The sequence below is a fragment of the Phoxinus phoxinus genome, assembly GCF_949152265.1.
Source record: "Phoxinus phoxinus genome assembly, chromosome: 24".
NCBI lineage: Eukaryota > Metazoa > Chordata > Actinopteri > Cypriniformes > Leuciscidae > Phoxinus > Phoxinus phoxinus.
The window spans coordinates 23,957,027-23,974,516 of record NC_136899.1 but is presented as its reverse complement, the minus strand read 5'-3'; the positions used below and the strand labels follow the sequence as shown (position 1 = coordinate 23,974,516).

Below are 17,490 nucleotides of genomic sequence, written 5' to 3'. Positions count from 1 at the left end.
TGAGTGAGTATGTGTGTGTGAGTAAGTGAGTGAGTATGTGTGTGTGAGCGTGTGTGTGAGCGAGTGAGTGAGTGAGCATGTGTGTGTTTGTGTGTGTGAGCGAGTGAGTGAGTGATTATGTGTGTGAGTGAGTGAGTATGTGTGTGAGCGAGTGAGTGAGTGAGTGAGCATGTGTGTGTTTGTGTGTGTGAGCGAGTGAGTGAGTGAGTATGTGTGTGAGCGAGCGAGTGAGTGAGTGAGCATGTGTGTGTTTGTGTGTGTGAGCGAGTAAGTGAGTGAGTGAGCATGTGTGTGTTTGTGTGTGTGAGCGAGTGAGTGAGAGACGGCACGTGATGGCTGGTCGGAAAGCAACGTGTAGTCTGACATGTTTCTTGTCCACAACACTGAGACACACGACACGTCAGATCGCTTAATCTGACACAGTGACTATCGTAACAGACCAAAAAATTGTGTAATCTGAACCAGAGATAAGACGAAGTGTGTGGCATTTTTTCTATGTCAAAATCAATGGGGTTTGGGACGGTATCTGTTTGTTCGACCAATATTTGGCACTTTTGTGATGCTAGAAATGACACACTTCACCTTTAAGGACATCAGATCATTGGCCTCACCTCAGGACCAGTGATGTGCATCATACCAGACACCGCAGACGCAATGGAGTCATATCCAGGCTTGTGTGACTCTGGGCCCGTCTGTCCATATCCTGAATAAATTAACAGACGTTGTTAGTGATTATGTGTGTGAATGATTATCAGATGGAAATGTGCATGCAGCTCACAGTTTTGTGTAACATGAGCATGTCAGCGCTACACTCTCCAGCACACTCTGCTGCCAGTAGGGCTTGATTTGGGCCCGTGTGTGGCTCTTAGAAATCCCTACAGCTGAGCACACACGTCCAGAGAGAATGTGGGCAAAGACCCGATTACATTTCTATTATCATCAGAGAAGTCAGATTCATTCGGTTCTAGGAACTCCACCATAGTTCTAAGACTTGGACTCACTGGAGGTAAACATCCATGGATGTGTTTATTTCCCTGGCAGAGGTAAGGGTGGCTTAAGGAAAATCTGTCATGCCTTAGTATGCCTTCTAGCCAGTGTGTGCAAATACAGTTCATAAACTAGTATCACTTCGTAACATTACACATCTCTCTTGGCTTTAATTAGTGGAGTTTGCTAAGGCAACCATCACTATTATTATTGCTCATACTCAAGTTTAAGTATGTATATATTGTAGTGTGTATATATATATATTATGTGAGGATGTGCGCACAGATAACAGCGTGCAAGTCCAGATTTTTGAGTCCAGATCTCCTTCCGTGTATAAAATAGTTTGAATATGTAAATTGGTAAGACAAAACACATCCAAATGATAAACGTTCACTCTATGATGGTAAAACTTAGCAGTTAATCCACGAATCACAGGCGTGCCGAACCGTGGGGCCTGGTCCATACGGATCAACTGGGATTGTTCCACCAGTAATAACTAATGAACACACTCACCGTCATGATTGCTATCTTACCAGAGATGGAGAAAAGTGCTACTCCAGTAAGTACTAAACGTGTCCCTGTCCCCAAAAATGCTTCCTTCCACGGTTTCTGCTGCGCATTGTTTATTTTTTACCACGCATGCGCACTTGCTCACCAGTTATGAGCACCCCTGATTATTAACAATTTGTGCTATACAGTAAAAAAAAAAATCCTGTTAAATTTACAGTAAAAAAACTGCCATTTGTGGTTGCCAGAAAATCACCTTAAGGCGAGACACTACAGGTGAATAGGGTAAAATTTAGAAGATATCACCATGAAACCGTGAAACTTCCTCAGTTGATTACTTACACAAGTATATAAAAAAAAATTATTACAAGTTTTTGACATTTGTATGTTTAATTATGCAAATTAGGCATTATCTCATTAAATATGCACAATTTTTGCATATATTTTCAGGAGATAGATCTGAACATATGATAAAGCCAGGTGCAAAATTACTTTTTCTTTTTGTTTACACACAAGATGAAAAAAGAATTTCACAGGGATTTCAGGATATATGCTTTCATTACCTAGGAAATCTAAATATACTGTCCATAGCCTTAACAAATCAATTTTCTACATATTTTTTATTATTAAAATGTCACATAAATCAGGCCAGGAATGATTTATTAACAAATCCCTCTGAACATATCTGCAGAATACTGCTAAGTGTATAACTGGAAAGTTTGGTGTACATCGGTGCTACATCGGCTGAGATGTTTCTACTGGAGGATGACAAAAAACAAATTTTGAGAAAAAGGCATTTAAAGATTTGTAATGTAAAAAATCATACTTTTTTAGTAGAAACAACTATTTACTGACACAATATCTTAAAAAATCATTAGCAACAACAATTCAAACCACCTAAATCACATCAAAACGTATAAACACAGCATTTATGGCCTTCAACTGAACAGAAAAACAGCCAAAAACACACATCTAAATGTCAGAGCGCGTCACGTGATGCTTCTGAACCAATCACGTTGTCAGAAATTGCTATCAGCCAATGAGATTTCGCTTTTAGAGTTAAATGCCCATTGTACTTTCACGATTGGTTGCTGATAAAAAAGGAAATGACCATATTTGGATCCAACAGCATTGTAAAGGAGAGAGAGAGAGCTTTCCAACAGTGTGTGTGTGATGACAGTGCAGAGAGAGATCGCGGAGCAGCGGATGATTTACAACGCCAACTTTTAAAGAATTTAGGAGAAATCTACAGATGCAAACAGACAAAGTGTAGTAAAATAAAGACCTAAATGTGTATTTTGGACTTTTTTTTCACCACAAGTCTGAAAGAAGATGTTATTGAAGACAAATAGCCCAAAGTCTCAAAATTGACCAGTGAAAGAAAAGGTTTTTGCCTGCTGTCTAACCTTAAAAAATATTGTAACAATGTTATTGTGGGATTCCTATTTCATTAACTGATATACCAATCTTTTTAGCATAAAAATTCTGCGTTTAACTTCACATGTACTGATAAGTTAACCACCATAATAATAAAGGTGTTAAAATAGAAAACCACATGATGAACCAGAGTTCATCGTAAGAGGCCGGTCCATAAAACATACACACAAAGCACCATCACTTTTTATCCCGATGGTTACCACAATTGTTAACAATACCCGGTGAATTCAAGTATAATTTATGTTTTTCTGTGATTGTGTTTATTGTTGTTGTTTGATTAATATATTTGTTGTTACTGCTGGCTGTAATCTAAATTGCCCCTCGGGGATAATAAAGTTACCTTGACCTTGACCTTGATCAGGTCACATGACCCTTAAATAATGTAATTAACATTACATAACAGAAAATGTACAAACTGCTAAAATAATTATTTATACAAAATATCATGTGTGATGTGTCACACAGAGACTTTGAGGAATGTTCTTTTACTGTTTTCACCATAAACTATATATGGTAATTCAGTTAAAACTTGCAAAATAAATTATGATACTTTTCAGATAAATTACATGTAATGTTAAAACATTTAGAATTGTTTATTGTATATGGTAATTGTATAAAGGTAACATACATTTAGCCATTTACCAGGTAAACAACGACCCAAAATACCCTAGCAACCACCTATCAATGCCATAGAAACCACTGACAACACCCTAGCAACAGCTTAGCAACATGCTGAAACCACTCTAGCGGCTGCATAGCAATGCCCCGGCCGCCACTCACACCTGTGGGAGAGAGTTGTATACAAGCGCTCACATTCTCTTCAGGAAAGAAAAAAAATCAGTTATATTAGATATTTATCTATAAAAATGTGTTTCCAAGAGAAAGTTATCATTGTAAAGATCTAACAGTGGGCCTGCACTTCCTAAAAAGAAGAAGAAAAGGATTCAACGTACAGTTGTGTTTTTGAATTCACGCCAGACAAACATACAGTTTATATTACAAAAATAAAAATCGTTATTTATTTGCAGCCAAAATGTTGAGTTGTGTCATTATAACATCACAGAACTTCAGATGTAACACGTAAGCAATAAGGTACGAGAGGCTGAAGTGACTTATTCACGATAGAGCACTAGCCTCTCGTACCTTATTGCTTTTATAAAACGGTTACCACACAATACAACTATTAAAGCTGAAAAATATGTATCTATGCAAGTTTCATGAAGTAAAATCACTAAAAGCCTTCCTTCCGCTGGAAAAAAATAGTCCCTGACTGTAAACAGAAGTTAACTTACATACATTATTTCGTCTTTATGAGCGAGTCAGTCGGTAGAGAAGACTTTTACATTGAAAGGACTCAAACTTGATCACGGAGAAGGAAGACGACACTGACAGATGACTATGGGCTCGGGAAAACCCCTTAACTGTTAAAAGGACAAGATATCACAGCGGACATTCAAACAGATTTATTTTTTAATGAATATATAGGACTGACCTGAAGGAAAATGCTGTATCTACTGTAAATGCAGGTACACTCGCTTACTCGATCTCTCACAATACTCTACTATAGCTTCAGTGAACAATATCGATGAGATCAAACGTGTTTAAGTTGCTAAGAGCGGTTGCTATGGGTGTTGTGTAGTGATACATATAACGTTGGGTGAAGCGGTCACAGCCGTGTTTTATCGTGAATAAAACAAAGCTATTGGCCAATCAGAATCAAGGATTAACCGTTTTATAACCTTTTTTATAGCACACTACATTCATAACGTCTCTTTTACTGATGCTACAACCACCACAAAAAGGGACACAACGATATTTGGAAGACAAGTAAACAAAGAACAAACATCTCCATAATTACCCTTTCTGCCAGGCATAACCACACCAATATTAACAGAATTCTGAGAAATGTTTAGAGAACATTTTCTAAAAAAAATAATGTGAAAAACGCCAGAGCTCTGTGGCTGTTTTAGCACATTGTAAATTATTTCTAGGGCGTCAGAATCCTCTGAAAAGTATAAACACTGACGCTGACAAAACATTGTTCTGCTTGTTTGAGAATCCTGACCAGCCCTGCACAGCAACAGCTCAACCAATGGCATGATTAGGGGGTGGGGCTATCTTTTTATCTGACCAATGGCGGAGGGGCAGAGTGTTTGTGAAACTTGTATGAAAACAGTCAGGATTTTTGCCATTCTGTTCGCAGAAATTACGCACTTTATCTTTAAATTTGACATAAAATGAAAATTCACCCTATTTAATACTACTAAATAGATGTTATTAATCGGTTACATCCACCAGCTTGATGGTGCCCTTGATTTCCACCATTCCATCATGAACTACATTTCCCATAAACCTTTGCCCGGACTCATAATTTTCTGATTACTCCCACCTGTTCTCCATAACTCTTGTTAACTCTGCCGATATAAGCCTTGTTTATTTAGGGGCTGTTTACACGAAACCGCTTACAACTAAAAACGTAAAACTTTTTATGCGTTATGGCTGTCCGTTTACACGACAACGGCGTTGTTACGGAATTGTGTGTGTGTGTGTGTGTGTGTGTGTGTGTGTGTGTGTGTGTGTGTGTGTGTGTGTGTGTGTGTGTGTGTGTGTGTGATTTGTTAGGGGTGGGCAGATCGAGGCTTCGTGACACACTGAAACACTGAAAGTTGAAGCAAATGTGCCGTATTGTGTCGAGGCTTCGAAACAGATCTTCCAGTGAAACAACTTCTCCAATCATTTAGTCCGCTTAAACCCCGCCCCTGCAAGCTTGCATACATCAAACTCCGCCCACACATCAAAATCCTGCAACTGATGCATTGAAACAAATCCAAGTCCCACATTTTCTTATTTCAATAATCTGTTTCAATGGAATCTATGTCACAAAAGTATTGGTGATATTTAGGTTTCATTGCGACATTTAGAAACTATAAAAGGAAAGAAAACCCCCCAAAAAAAAAATCTTCAGATTAAGCAAATTATGAAACTAAACATTGCTTTCAAAAGAAAACCGCTTCCTGTTGCCCAAATACTTGAATGAGAAAGCAAAACTAATGGTGATCTGTATTTTAGCAATTATTCAGCAAAATTAGAAAACTGGTTTCTAAGAGAATTCACAAAATCAATGTTAAATCAGCATTAGTGCTGGATTAACTCGTCAAACAGCCCACGTTTCTCACTGCCAGCTTTGACACAATGTGAAAGGCATCCGATGGCAAACCTCCACACATTTGGGTGTGGGGGTCTATCTAATGAAGGACACATGCTGAAAATAACTTGCGTTCTCAGACGCCACTTAATCCCCTTTAATTTGCGGTAAAGAAATTAAACGCACCAATAATAAAACGAAAAGGGGAGCTTTGTCGCTTCTGTGGAGCGCCATTGAGACCTCAAACCTCTCCAGAGGAACAGGAGTCTGTGGTTCATGTTCTCCATACACATCAGTGTCACCCAACCTGATTATTCCACGTTAACCAGACTAGACATTGCGTGTCTCGCCCTAAAATGTGCATTCCCTATCTGCATGGACAATAATAGACATGATGTACTCTTGATAAAAACAGTGTGAAATTTAAACCACCTTTTTTATTATACAGTTCACATGGGAACATGGAAAAACTGAATACATCTGAAGGGTATTCCGGTGTTTCTGTTTGTTGCTGACATGTCGAGTGATGTGTTTACCATTCTGTTGAATATACTCTCCACTTATAGACATTATGGTTTAAAGGAAAGACTGCATGGTTTTGCTTAAAAAGTGGAATTGATAGAACAAGAGAAGCCAGATGAGAAAATCCAAATACTTTTTTGTCAACTGGCTTTAGATGAGGTAAAAAAATAAATAAAAAAATCAGAGACAGTGTGTACTAGACATTAAAATCAAAGCACAATGTTCTTCTGGGGCATCCAAAAAACCAAATGACTCAGAAATAAAAAACAAAATCCAAAAAACATCAAAAAACACAAATGTTAATTTTGTTGACGAAAGGACGAGTATTTCAAGCATACGATGAGCACACTTACTTTAACACTGCAAGAAGAAAAACAGACGTGAATATTAAACGCTCTCGGGTCAGATGTTGGTCATCGTTACGCCAGCTATGGCAAATACTGGGGTTCCTGACAATGCGGAGGTCAACATCTGATTAATCTCATATATGTATATGTATAGGATTTATTTTTTTTGTAGCACTAGGCGAATTATGTCTCGTATCAAAGACATTTCTAGTCAGCCAAGTCATGGATTTAAGCCTCCTCGGGGATTTGCATGAGCAATCACAATGTATAGGTTACGCAGTGCCGTTTCCTGATGAAATCGGGCCGAAATAATACAAAAATGGGTCACTCCCAAATTGCTACTGGACCACAATTTTGCCCCCTCAGGACTGAAGCAATAAACCAAAGGATGTCAATAAATCAACTGACAACATGCCACTGCAAGGCCCATTACAGAACTGCTACAGCATTGTGAGATACAAACCAGCCATAAATGAATGGCTTCCCTTATTCCTGATTGGGGTGTCTAATTAAACACGGTTCATGTGGTGGGGCAGGAGACTGGTCATGAGATTTTCTTAACGCAAAGATGTAAAGGCTTCAACAAGAGGGCCACAGCAGACCTAATGCTGAATCCAACATTCCCAATCTAACACATATAAATATCAATCCACATAAACATATACTGTATATATAGTTTAGATATAATAGCTTAATAGCTACAATATGTCTTTTTTCGCCGCTAGGGGTCGCTAACCTCTTACAATAACACAGGCGTAGGTTGATGACGCATAAGTGGAATTATGGAACTTGTCGCCATGCCGATGGATCTAATAATGTTTGTGGATGAGTGAATACATTGATGTGTTCATCATGACTGTGGTGTGAAGCAGGCGCGAGTGCTAATGAGAGACAGATATCAGCGCCACACGCGAGTCCCGCGGATATAAAGGAATAAGGACATTTAATTTCTACCGAACTATCCACAAGTGCTGAATTACTCACACAGGACAGTTTATTAGACGTATGAAACTTGTGAGGTAACGCAGCGCTGTCTCACTCGCTCTACACTATCACACTAAACTGCATTTGAGTGTGTGAAAGTTATAATGTTATTCTGTGTGTAAGTTTGTTGTCTGTATGAGGCTAGCAGTAAGATAGATCAACATTAGAATAACATACTGATCATATTCTAACATTTCATCATGTTGAGCTATTTAACATTGATTAGTTGTATGTACATTTGCTCACCTGTCTAATAAAGTATATACAATTGGCGTCTCTGTCGAGTCGAAGTTAGTCGCGGACGCTAGCTCGTCCCGGCGTCTCAAACGCCACGCTGATATTGATCCTCGCTTTAGTTCTCCTTTTGTCACAAAGTCTGCTTGCCATGCTCCATAATGTTTGAACGACGTTACGCAGTTGTCCACGTCTGTCGCCATGGTTACTATGGCATTACGAGCAGCAACCAGCGATAACGCGGATATTACGTCATCGACAGGCGACAAGTGAACAGGGACGAGCCATTATTTATAATTTAAATTTCTCTGAAATTAAAAATCTATGGGAACATTTGGGATATTGTAAGTACACAACTGCAGGAAATGTATCACACGGTGCAAGTGAATTTTGGATTACAAATAGTTACATATAGTAGCTTTAACCCTCTGGTGTTCTTCTGTCATTAGACAAATAAATGACATCTTGTTTGTTTGTGTTGAAATTTTTTACTTCTTCAGAATGGTACAACAATTTGGTAAAGGATTTGGCACTTTCAATGTGAACACAAAAAAAAATAATTAATTTTGCTTTGCGAAACGACTTTCATCTAGAGAAGGCGTTTGGTACTGCAGCCAAACTAAATCTTACTGAAAGCTCTTTTTAAGATATCAAACTCAAATTTGAAACTTAACTTGTTTGGATGTATGGCTTTGATTTTCTCACATTTTTATAGTAAAACATGTTTTGAAAATATATTTATTTCATATAAAAAATGTAAATAGTATTTTTGTAAAAAAATACATATAACAATACAGTTAAACTTCTATAACTTAGTTCACTTTCTTTCACTTCAGCAACAATGTGTATCTTAATCTTTAATAAAGTATCTTTTTAAAAAAGAGATCAAACTTGAGTCTGAGCTACAAAGAATCCAAGACAGATTTAGTTAAAAATGTCATTATGCTCAAAACGTGAATGAATGGATTATAACTGCTGCATAAATATAATTTAGTACCATAAAATCCCCTAAAAATACAAACCATTAAATAAAAAAACCTTATCAAACTAAAATACAGTACATTCGTTTAATTTAAATAAAAAAAGGATCGCCAGATTAAGGAAATGTGTTTTAAAATAGCTACTCTTCATGCTATGGTTTCTAATCTCTAATAACTATAGTTTATCTCCCCCAAGGAACATTGCATTATGGTCTTTACTGCCTTAAGTAATCCGGCCTTACAAATTTTTAACCTCGGGTCAACACAAGTTAAGACAGATGTTCACAGTTAGACTTCTTATTTTTACAAAAAGTAATGTCCCAATGTTTAGTCAAACAGACATGGCTTCAGTTTGATAAAAACATGACACATGAACATCATATCTACAGTAAATATAGAACAAATAAAGTGTTGCCTAAATCTAATTGAGAGGGAAATGATCACTTTGGATCAACGGTGCAGCTTTAATTTGATAGAGTTGGAGATTATGGTTGCAGGGATTCTCTGGAGAATGGATGTGAGTGGTCTCATCATCTTTAATACTGATATCCACAGGTTTAAGAGTCAGCGAAACACACAGAAGGCACGATGACGACGATCAACTAAAGAGGCTTGTCCTAAAAATCCCTGTCAAGTGAACATTTGAGTCTGATAAATCAATTTGCACTTGTTGAAACTAAGCATTCCAGACTGATTTCACACTCAAGAAGAAAGTGAAAAATCCTTTCAGAAGGGGAAAATTAAACGATACAGGATGAGCACAGTAAATCACTCCAATTTAACTGTCCGGCATCCACAATTTAATGCGGTCTTGTGGGTTACGCCTCCAGGTCTTTATAAGCAGCGCGAGACATGGGAATTTGGCTGTGATTTGCGATCTTACAGAGAACAGCTGAAAAAAAAATGCAGTCTTTGAGTTCACTTCATCGTCAACCACAAGAGATGCCACTGAAGTGTCGACACGATGTAACAACTTGCATGAAATGTAGGAGCAATGCAAACATCAGACTACCGTTTGCGTGTGGATAGACGTTATCATTTTACTTTCATTTAAACAAAAACAGACATTTCTCACTCGTTCTAAAACAGTATTAAATCCAGATGCATCTTGTAGTAAAAAATATATACATACTAAAAAAAAAAAAACGTTTTTTTTTTTACAGCCCTGACGAGGGTTTATGAAAGGCAGCGCACGAGAGATGTGTAACCGGCTACAGAAATGCTGATTTCCCTCTCCTTATCAAGTGCGAGTTGACTGCGGGATTTATGGGTGCCTGACACGTGAAACCAATCACCGAAGCAGCCAGCGTGGTGACAATGCCCATCCGCTTCAGATTAGCGTGGCTACAGAACAATTTTCAAGTAAAGAGTGGCTTCCTTTATGAGTGTGATTAAAAAAAAAAATCAGACAGTAAAGTAAATTAGCCTTTTCATAAGGGCCATACAGCTGAAAACATTAGGGTTTATGGATTAAATGCAGGCCAGATTTAGAATAGCGAAGGCGTGTCTACAGTACAGAGATGTAAACGTAATGACGAACACGTCAGCTTTTTGTTCCCGCTGTCTTCCTCCAATTCTACAAACACACTTGTGTATTCATGTAATGGGCCGAATTATTATACATAGTAAAAGAGAAGATACTACAAATACTAAACTACTAAAACCTTTATAAACGTACAGAACGAGTGAAAGTGCGATGGCGTTTACTGCGGTTCTGCATATTTTAATGGGCAAAAATCCAATTTTAATAATCCACAAAAATTTCGCATGAGGGTGAAAGATTTCGGTAAGTTGAATTTGTTGCGTTCATCAAAAGAAAGCTGCTTAGTTTGAAAGTGACTGTACGAAGCTGCTCACACAATTGCTACACTCTTGCCAATGAAACTTTTTTGCCCACAAAATTAAAAAGTTCACTGCCAGTGTGACCACACCTTGATAGATTTTAATTGACCCTTCGCAGGGAGCTTGATTGACAGGTGATCTGACCAATCATACTTCGCCATCCGCCATTTTGTTGGACTAAGCAGTCAGGAGAGTTAGTAGATTAACATGGGAGGATTTGAACTTGAGAAGCGGAGTGTACTGACGTCTTTCCGCGGTTAAAACAACATTCCTTCTGATGTTCATTCATGTTTATTTGATGCTATAAATGAACTAGAAGGAAGAGATGATCGGTTCACGAGCGGCTTTAACTGAGGCGACACAGCGATCTATCACACACATTAAAGAGCCACAAAACAGTATTTACCGTTTAAATTTATTTAAAAAAATTACCACATTTGAAAGGTGAGGCTTTGTTAAAAACATTTAATATCAAAAGTAACCGAAAAGTAGCCTGGTCTGTGTCTGTCAGTGTGTTGTCAGTGTCCTCTCTGCTCCGCGATGTATTTTTCACTGCGTGAGAACATGGTGTGTGTGTGTGTGTCTGTGAGCGGCGTAGCTTGTCGGACATAGCGACAGTAACTAAGGGGGGCGGGTCTTTGCGAACGGTCAATTGGAACAAGATTTTATATTTTCTTCTGTGTTGTGAGTGGTTGCCAGGGCGTTCCTATGCTGTTGCTAGGGTGTTTTTTTAAAAAGGGGTCATCATGAATTTTTTTTTTTTTTTAATTTATTTGTTTCTTGAGGTTTAATTATGTTATTTATGGATTTTTTTTTTGCACAAAAGAAAAAAAATATATATATATACAAGGAAAAACTATTATTTTCAACCTACATTTCTGTCTAAAATTAAGCGTCTCTTTTAAAGTCCACCTGTAGTCAATCATTTTAAATGACAATTTAAATGTATTTTTTTCTTAAAATAGCTTGAATATAACTCGGCACCCTTGCCTCATTTAGTATATGCGGTTCTATGAATATGCAAATGAGCCCCGCCTCCACTCACTCACTCAGCTCAGAGATCCACTGGTTGACGATCACACGTTGATCTGATTGGTTACAAGCTAGTTTGTGACGTCAGAAACACCAGCGATTTCAAACCCGTGTTTTTGAGACTGTCTTTGGTTCACTGCAGTTTTAAAGAGAAAACCCTCAGCAATGCTGTCGACTTATGAATTTGCACATGGTTTGTCTTAAAGCAGATTAAAAACACCACATAGACATAAAAACAATATTAAAAACTTGATTTTCACCACTTTAATTTAATATCTGAATTACAGTATTTAATACTCCCAATTTCTAATTAAAAATGTGAAAACAAGCAGCTTTGTCAATAGCTCATCTCAGGGAGTGAATGTCGTGTCACCTGTGATGGAGCAATAGATGAGCCGAGGGGCTTCTTCACTCAACTCCTCGTACCCGAGTCCCATCTCATCCAGCTTCCCGGGCAGGTAATTCTCCACCAGAACATCACAGACTTTGGCAAGCTGACAAAAGAGAGAGAGAGAGAGAGAATAAAGTGTGACAAACTATAGGTGTTGAAGCCATATGTTATTTAATGCGTTATGAACTTTTACCTCAGATACAAGTTTGATCCCCTTTGGATCTTTAAGATTAACAGCAATGCTCTGCAAGAGAGAGGAATGAGGCGAGCACAGTTATAACGGCAGAAGTCGTGATCCTAAGAGTATTAAACACCTTCTTTTGGGGTTATAAAATAATTCATATTGTTTAATGCAAATTATACCATGGTCTGGGTGAATACTCGATTCTGATTGGCTGCAGGGTGTCCATTAAAAAGTGATGTAGTAAAGTAAAGGAGTTCTAAAACCGTTAGATTACGATTGTAAAACTAATTAAAATATATTAATATTAAAAATGTGTTATTTGGCAAGTGAACATGGTATAAGCGGGTTAATGCCCGACGAGGTGTCCATTGTCAGTCCATTAATACATGAAAATGGACACCTCGTCAGGCATTAACCCTTACTTAGTTTCTAAATGCTCTTTAATGAGCTGAATTATGGTTACAAACCAAACTCTGACGTTAAGAGCAAACCCCCCTTTTAATAAAACTTAACAATATTTAACAATATGGCTTTTCTGGAATATTTTAGATCATATGCCAAGCAATGGTATGCCATGAGGTAAACGAATCACTGAATCAGTTATTCAACAGGTTCTTTGAAATTAATTGTTCAAAAGAACCGATTCTTTGAATAAAAAATAAAAAAATACCGGTCCCACTTTATATTAAGTGGCTTTAAGTACTACGTACTTGCATCGAAAAATAAGTTCAATGTACTTATTGTGTTTATGTTTTATTGTAAAACAATTTTGCTGCTATTGCGGTGTAATACGGGTCAGGTTAGGGACAGGTGTGGTGGGATGGTTAAGTTTAAGGGTGGGTTAAGTTGTAAGGGAAGGGTCAACAGTGTAATTACAAATGTAATTACATAAATGAATTACAGCTACATGCAGGTATTTAAAAAATATAAGTACAATGTAAAAACATGTACGTACACAATAAGTCTATTGTATCAAATTATTAATTTCAATGCAAGTACATAGTACTTAAAGCCACTTAATATAAAGTGGGACCAAAATACCTTTTTGTTCCTGTTCACACTCAGAAAGTAAGCGCTCTCTTCGCCCACAAACGGAGGACCCCATGCCCTCGTGTCGTCTCCGGAGCCTGTCACACATTCACATCTCAATGCACTTCACTAGATTTCATTGTTCACTGCAGATAGACACTGTTTAGATGTAAACTAAGACTCATTTTTACAAGAACTGACAACGTGACGTGTTTAATATGATAAGTGTCACTAGCCGTTTAACAGGATTACCCACCTCAAAATATCTGCTCTACATGCATGCTTGGTCAAATATTACTTTAATATATGCAAGCAAAACTTTTTTTTTTTTTAAAGAAAAAGCTTGAAAGTCCCAGTCCTAATTCAATTTCATTATATTGAAAACAGTGGCAGGGATATTCTTTAAAATGTAAAAAGGAAGACATGACGGCGAGGAAATAATGGTAGAATTTCTATTTTCGGGATAAACCCAACTCTTGAAATGATGCCAGCATCTTCTTAAACTAAAATTCAAGCAATATCTCTCATAAAAGAACAGAAACCTCACCTGGTCGCTCAACTTTGATCACTTCTGCTCCCAAATCTCCTAATATCATAGTAGCAAAAGGTCCAGCCAGAACTCTGCATTGAACATCATAATGATAGTGTTTAATATTACACCTTTACGAGCATATACAGAGCTTACACTCCTGGGTAAAAACATAAATAAAAATGTGCCAAGCCAATAATGGCAAAAAATTTTTTTTATTTAAATGGTACTAGCAATTTTAATCACAAATCACTGGTCAGGAAATTAGCAAGAATTGCACAAATACAGTAGATAAAGTAACTTAGCTTGAAACCTTTCTATAAATGTTTAAGTCGTGTTGGTAAACTTGCAGACAGCTTTTTACAGGAGAAGAAGAGTCAGAGTTGTTCCACTCAATGTTAATGGCTTCAAACAGTTCGTGATGTCTCCCAGTCAGTTTGAGTTTAATGTGAGATTGAATATTCATGGCTCAAATCTTGACTCTGATCAGGCCAAACCATCACCTGACTTGTTCTCAAGCCACGGCTTGGTTGTCTTTGTGGGCATGAGCATTGTCATGTTAAAACAATAATATCTGATCATTCCTCTTTAGATAAAAAAAAAATTAATTGTGGAAAGCAAGCCATTCTGTAATATTCTGCTATGCTCCAAACCATTAAATGACTTTTCCCAGCTAAAAAGTCTCTTCCTCCATGCTTTACAGTGGTAGAGATGCATTTATTATTAATTTCTAAGCAGATTTTCAAAGACAGCGCTCTGAAATATCATCATGCAACTCCTGTTTCATTGTGATTCATCACTCTGCTGAACATCTCTGAATCAAACTTCCCATAATCTGCCAAAAACTTAATTCTGTCTTTGATGCAATGGCTTTTTAAGTAGTGCTTTTGCTTAAATTGAGCTACAACCATTAAAAGCTTAGTGTTTTACCATTTTGAGGCTTGGCCCATTTTTGTCTTTGACCAGGAGTGTAATTTTTGTATTTTATTTAGTGGCCACTCATAACATGATATGAATGCACATACCTTGTCAGATCTAAGACTTTAACGCCATCTAGTGGTCTGATCTGGCCTTCACCTGGGACATGAGTTTGCATGATTATTATTATTAAAATGAGTTAGGTAATTAATTGTATTCTGGAAATTAATTACAAGTAAAAATCTATATTACAACCACATAATCCTGTTTTATTCAGCACAAAAAGAGATTGACAAGACAGCTTGATTGTATGATTAACAAAAGCCTGGAAGGAATCATACGTTATCTGGCTTGACAAAGGGCAAGTGGGTTAAAAAGTAACTTGTAGATCCTTTAAGAAATCAGTTGTAAACAAGTACAATATTTTAGTATTGTTTACTTTAGTTTTTCTTTTAAATACTAGGAGTTATGTAGGTGCGCGTACACGTGCCACTACAACATAAACACAAGCAGGAGTGCAAAACAATGACATTACCACATTTGTATATCGTTTTCATTAAGTAAACAAACAGGTGTGCATACATCTATTTGCACCATAAAATAAAGCAGTATAATGATGAAGTAAACGATTGTAAAATTAATTTAGAGCACTAAAATGTCCCTGAAGGAATGATCACAACTGATGTGTCGCGCGCGCGCGCGTCTCTGTTACACTAGCGGGATAATGGTCGGATTGAAATACAGGTGCTACCTTGCAGCTTGGCAGTGAATGGTCTTCTTATGTTCACATAGTTCGTCTTACTCGTTTGTAGAAACTGTGATGTTCTGCTTAGATAAGATACAACTCTTATAAGAGCGCTTCCCGACATGTTGACGCAGACAACGCAACGCAACGTCTATAAAAGCCCCGCCTCCACGCGTACATTAGGACAAGAATCAATGGAGGAATCTTTTTTAAATCTTTATAAGTGAGTTCTGCGGTAATGTCGACACATTTGACAGCACATAAAGGGCCGTTCAAGACAGAAATAACTAATAACTGTTGCTATGAAACACAGAGTCTTCCTGCAAACCGAATCATCCATTCATTGGAATATATTCAAATTTTAGGACATGTTTTGACTTACATTGTGTGTATTTGTTTAAATCTATAAATTACAGTAATTGTTACCTACGCTACAAATTAAAAACCACCTCAAAAATCTCTAGAAAATGATTAAATAAAATTTAAAAAATAAAAAATCGCTGAGGAAAGTAACATCTATCACATGACCACACAACTCTTCAGCGGCGGACTAATGAGTGACTTTAATAGATGTTGAATTAACACCACATCACGCATATTAATTTAAGATAGGCTATTATTATATTTTTTCGTACTATATAATATAATAGCATTATATAATAAGGAATTAAACCGGTCCGTTTCCTTTCGTTTTGGCCTACAACTTGGCGTCATCACTGAAAAGCCACGAGGTTTAGTAGGTTAAAAAATACATATCCCATAATAAACCGTCACGCAATGAACCACAAAAAAACATAAACTTTTCTTCTACTCATTTAAAAATAAAATTAAAAGAAGATAAAATATCTTATTTTGCTGAACACAATTGACTTCCATGGTATTTCCCTCCCCTCCATATTCTTCCAAATATCGCTTGTGTTCAGCAGAAGAAAGAAATTAATTTAGGTTTGGTTTGAACAACTTGAGGTGTCGAGTAAATGATGACAGAATTTTAATTTTTGGGTGAACTATCCGTTTAATAAATTAGTTTTGGAAAGGCCCTGTTGCAATTATAATAATACTTCTTAAAATGTCTTAAAAGTGGTTTATATTTTCAAACAAAGGTACACGATGTTGTAATGCACCGATACACTTATGCAAAAGATAATGTACAGTCAACCGGTCAATTATTGAAATATGTATAAAGTGCTGTTTTTACGATGTTATGATTTTTAGATGTTTTTATGATGTATCTAGTAGGCTATTTATGATTTTTCGAATTAAACTCTGACCAGCAGATGGCACAAGACACCAGTCTGATCACACGTGTATATATTTACAGTGAGTAGAGCTGAAAAACAGTCCTCGTGTCTTCTGCTGTGTGTTCTCAGCAATCATTAGTATTTCCCCTTTAACTCACACTATTTTAGAACAGCACAAATATACACTTTATATTAAGATTAAATCCGATTAAATTAGATATACGTATTAGTTATTTATATAAGTTATAATAAGTTATAAGTGCCATGAAGTTTAAAATATGGAATATGCAAATATATTTATTATGGAATATAAAACCGTATTACATTATATATAAGTATTAGTTATTCATATAAGTTATTATAAGTTATTAGTATTAAGTGCCATGAAGTTTAAAATATGGATTATGGAATTATGGAATATAAAACCGTATTTATA

At 36.8% G+C, this 17,490-nt stretch overlaps 1 protein-coding gene across 3 annotated transcripts in view; it reads right to left on the bottom strand.

Moving 5' to 3' along the window:
- Positions 1–17,490, bottom strand: part of sugct (succinyl-CoA:glutarate-CoA transferase) — a 155,070-nt gene that overhangs the window by 124,230 nt on the left and 13,350 nt on the right. For 2 of the 3 annotated variants that reach the window (XR_013796388.1, XM_079602432.1), the window contains exons 1-7: positions 15,820–15,994; positions 15,176–15,227; positions 14,169–14,242; positions 13,634–13,719; positions 12,602–12,652; positions 12,391–12,511; positions 612–703 (exon numbers count right to left, since the gene is read on the bottom strand). Coding sequence is in view for 2 of the 3 variants with exons in the window: in XM_079602432.1 (XP_079458558.1) it covers positions 612–703; positions 12,391–12,511; positions 12,602–12,652; positions 13,634–13,719; positions 14,169–14,242; positions 15,176–15,227; positions 15,820–15,937 (594 nt within the window). In the remaining variant the exon portion in view is untranslated. Of the gene's footprint in view, positions 1–611; positions 704–12,390; positions 12,512–12,601; positions 12,653–13,633; positions 13,720–14,168; positions 14,243–15,175; positions 15,228–15,819; positions 15,995–17,490 lie in introns of those variants that run through there. The other variant, XM_079602433.1, reaches the window with a different exon arrangement.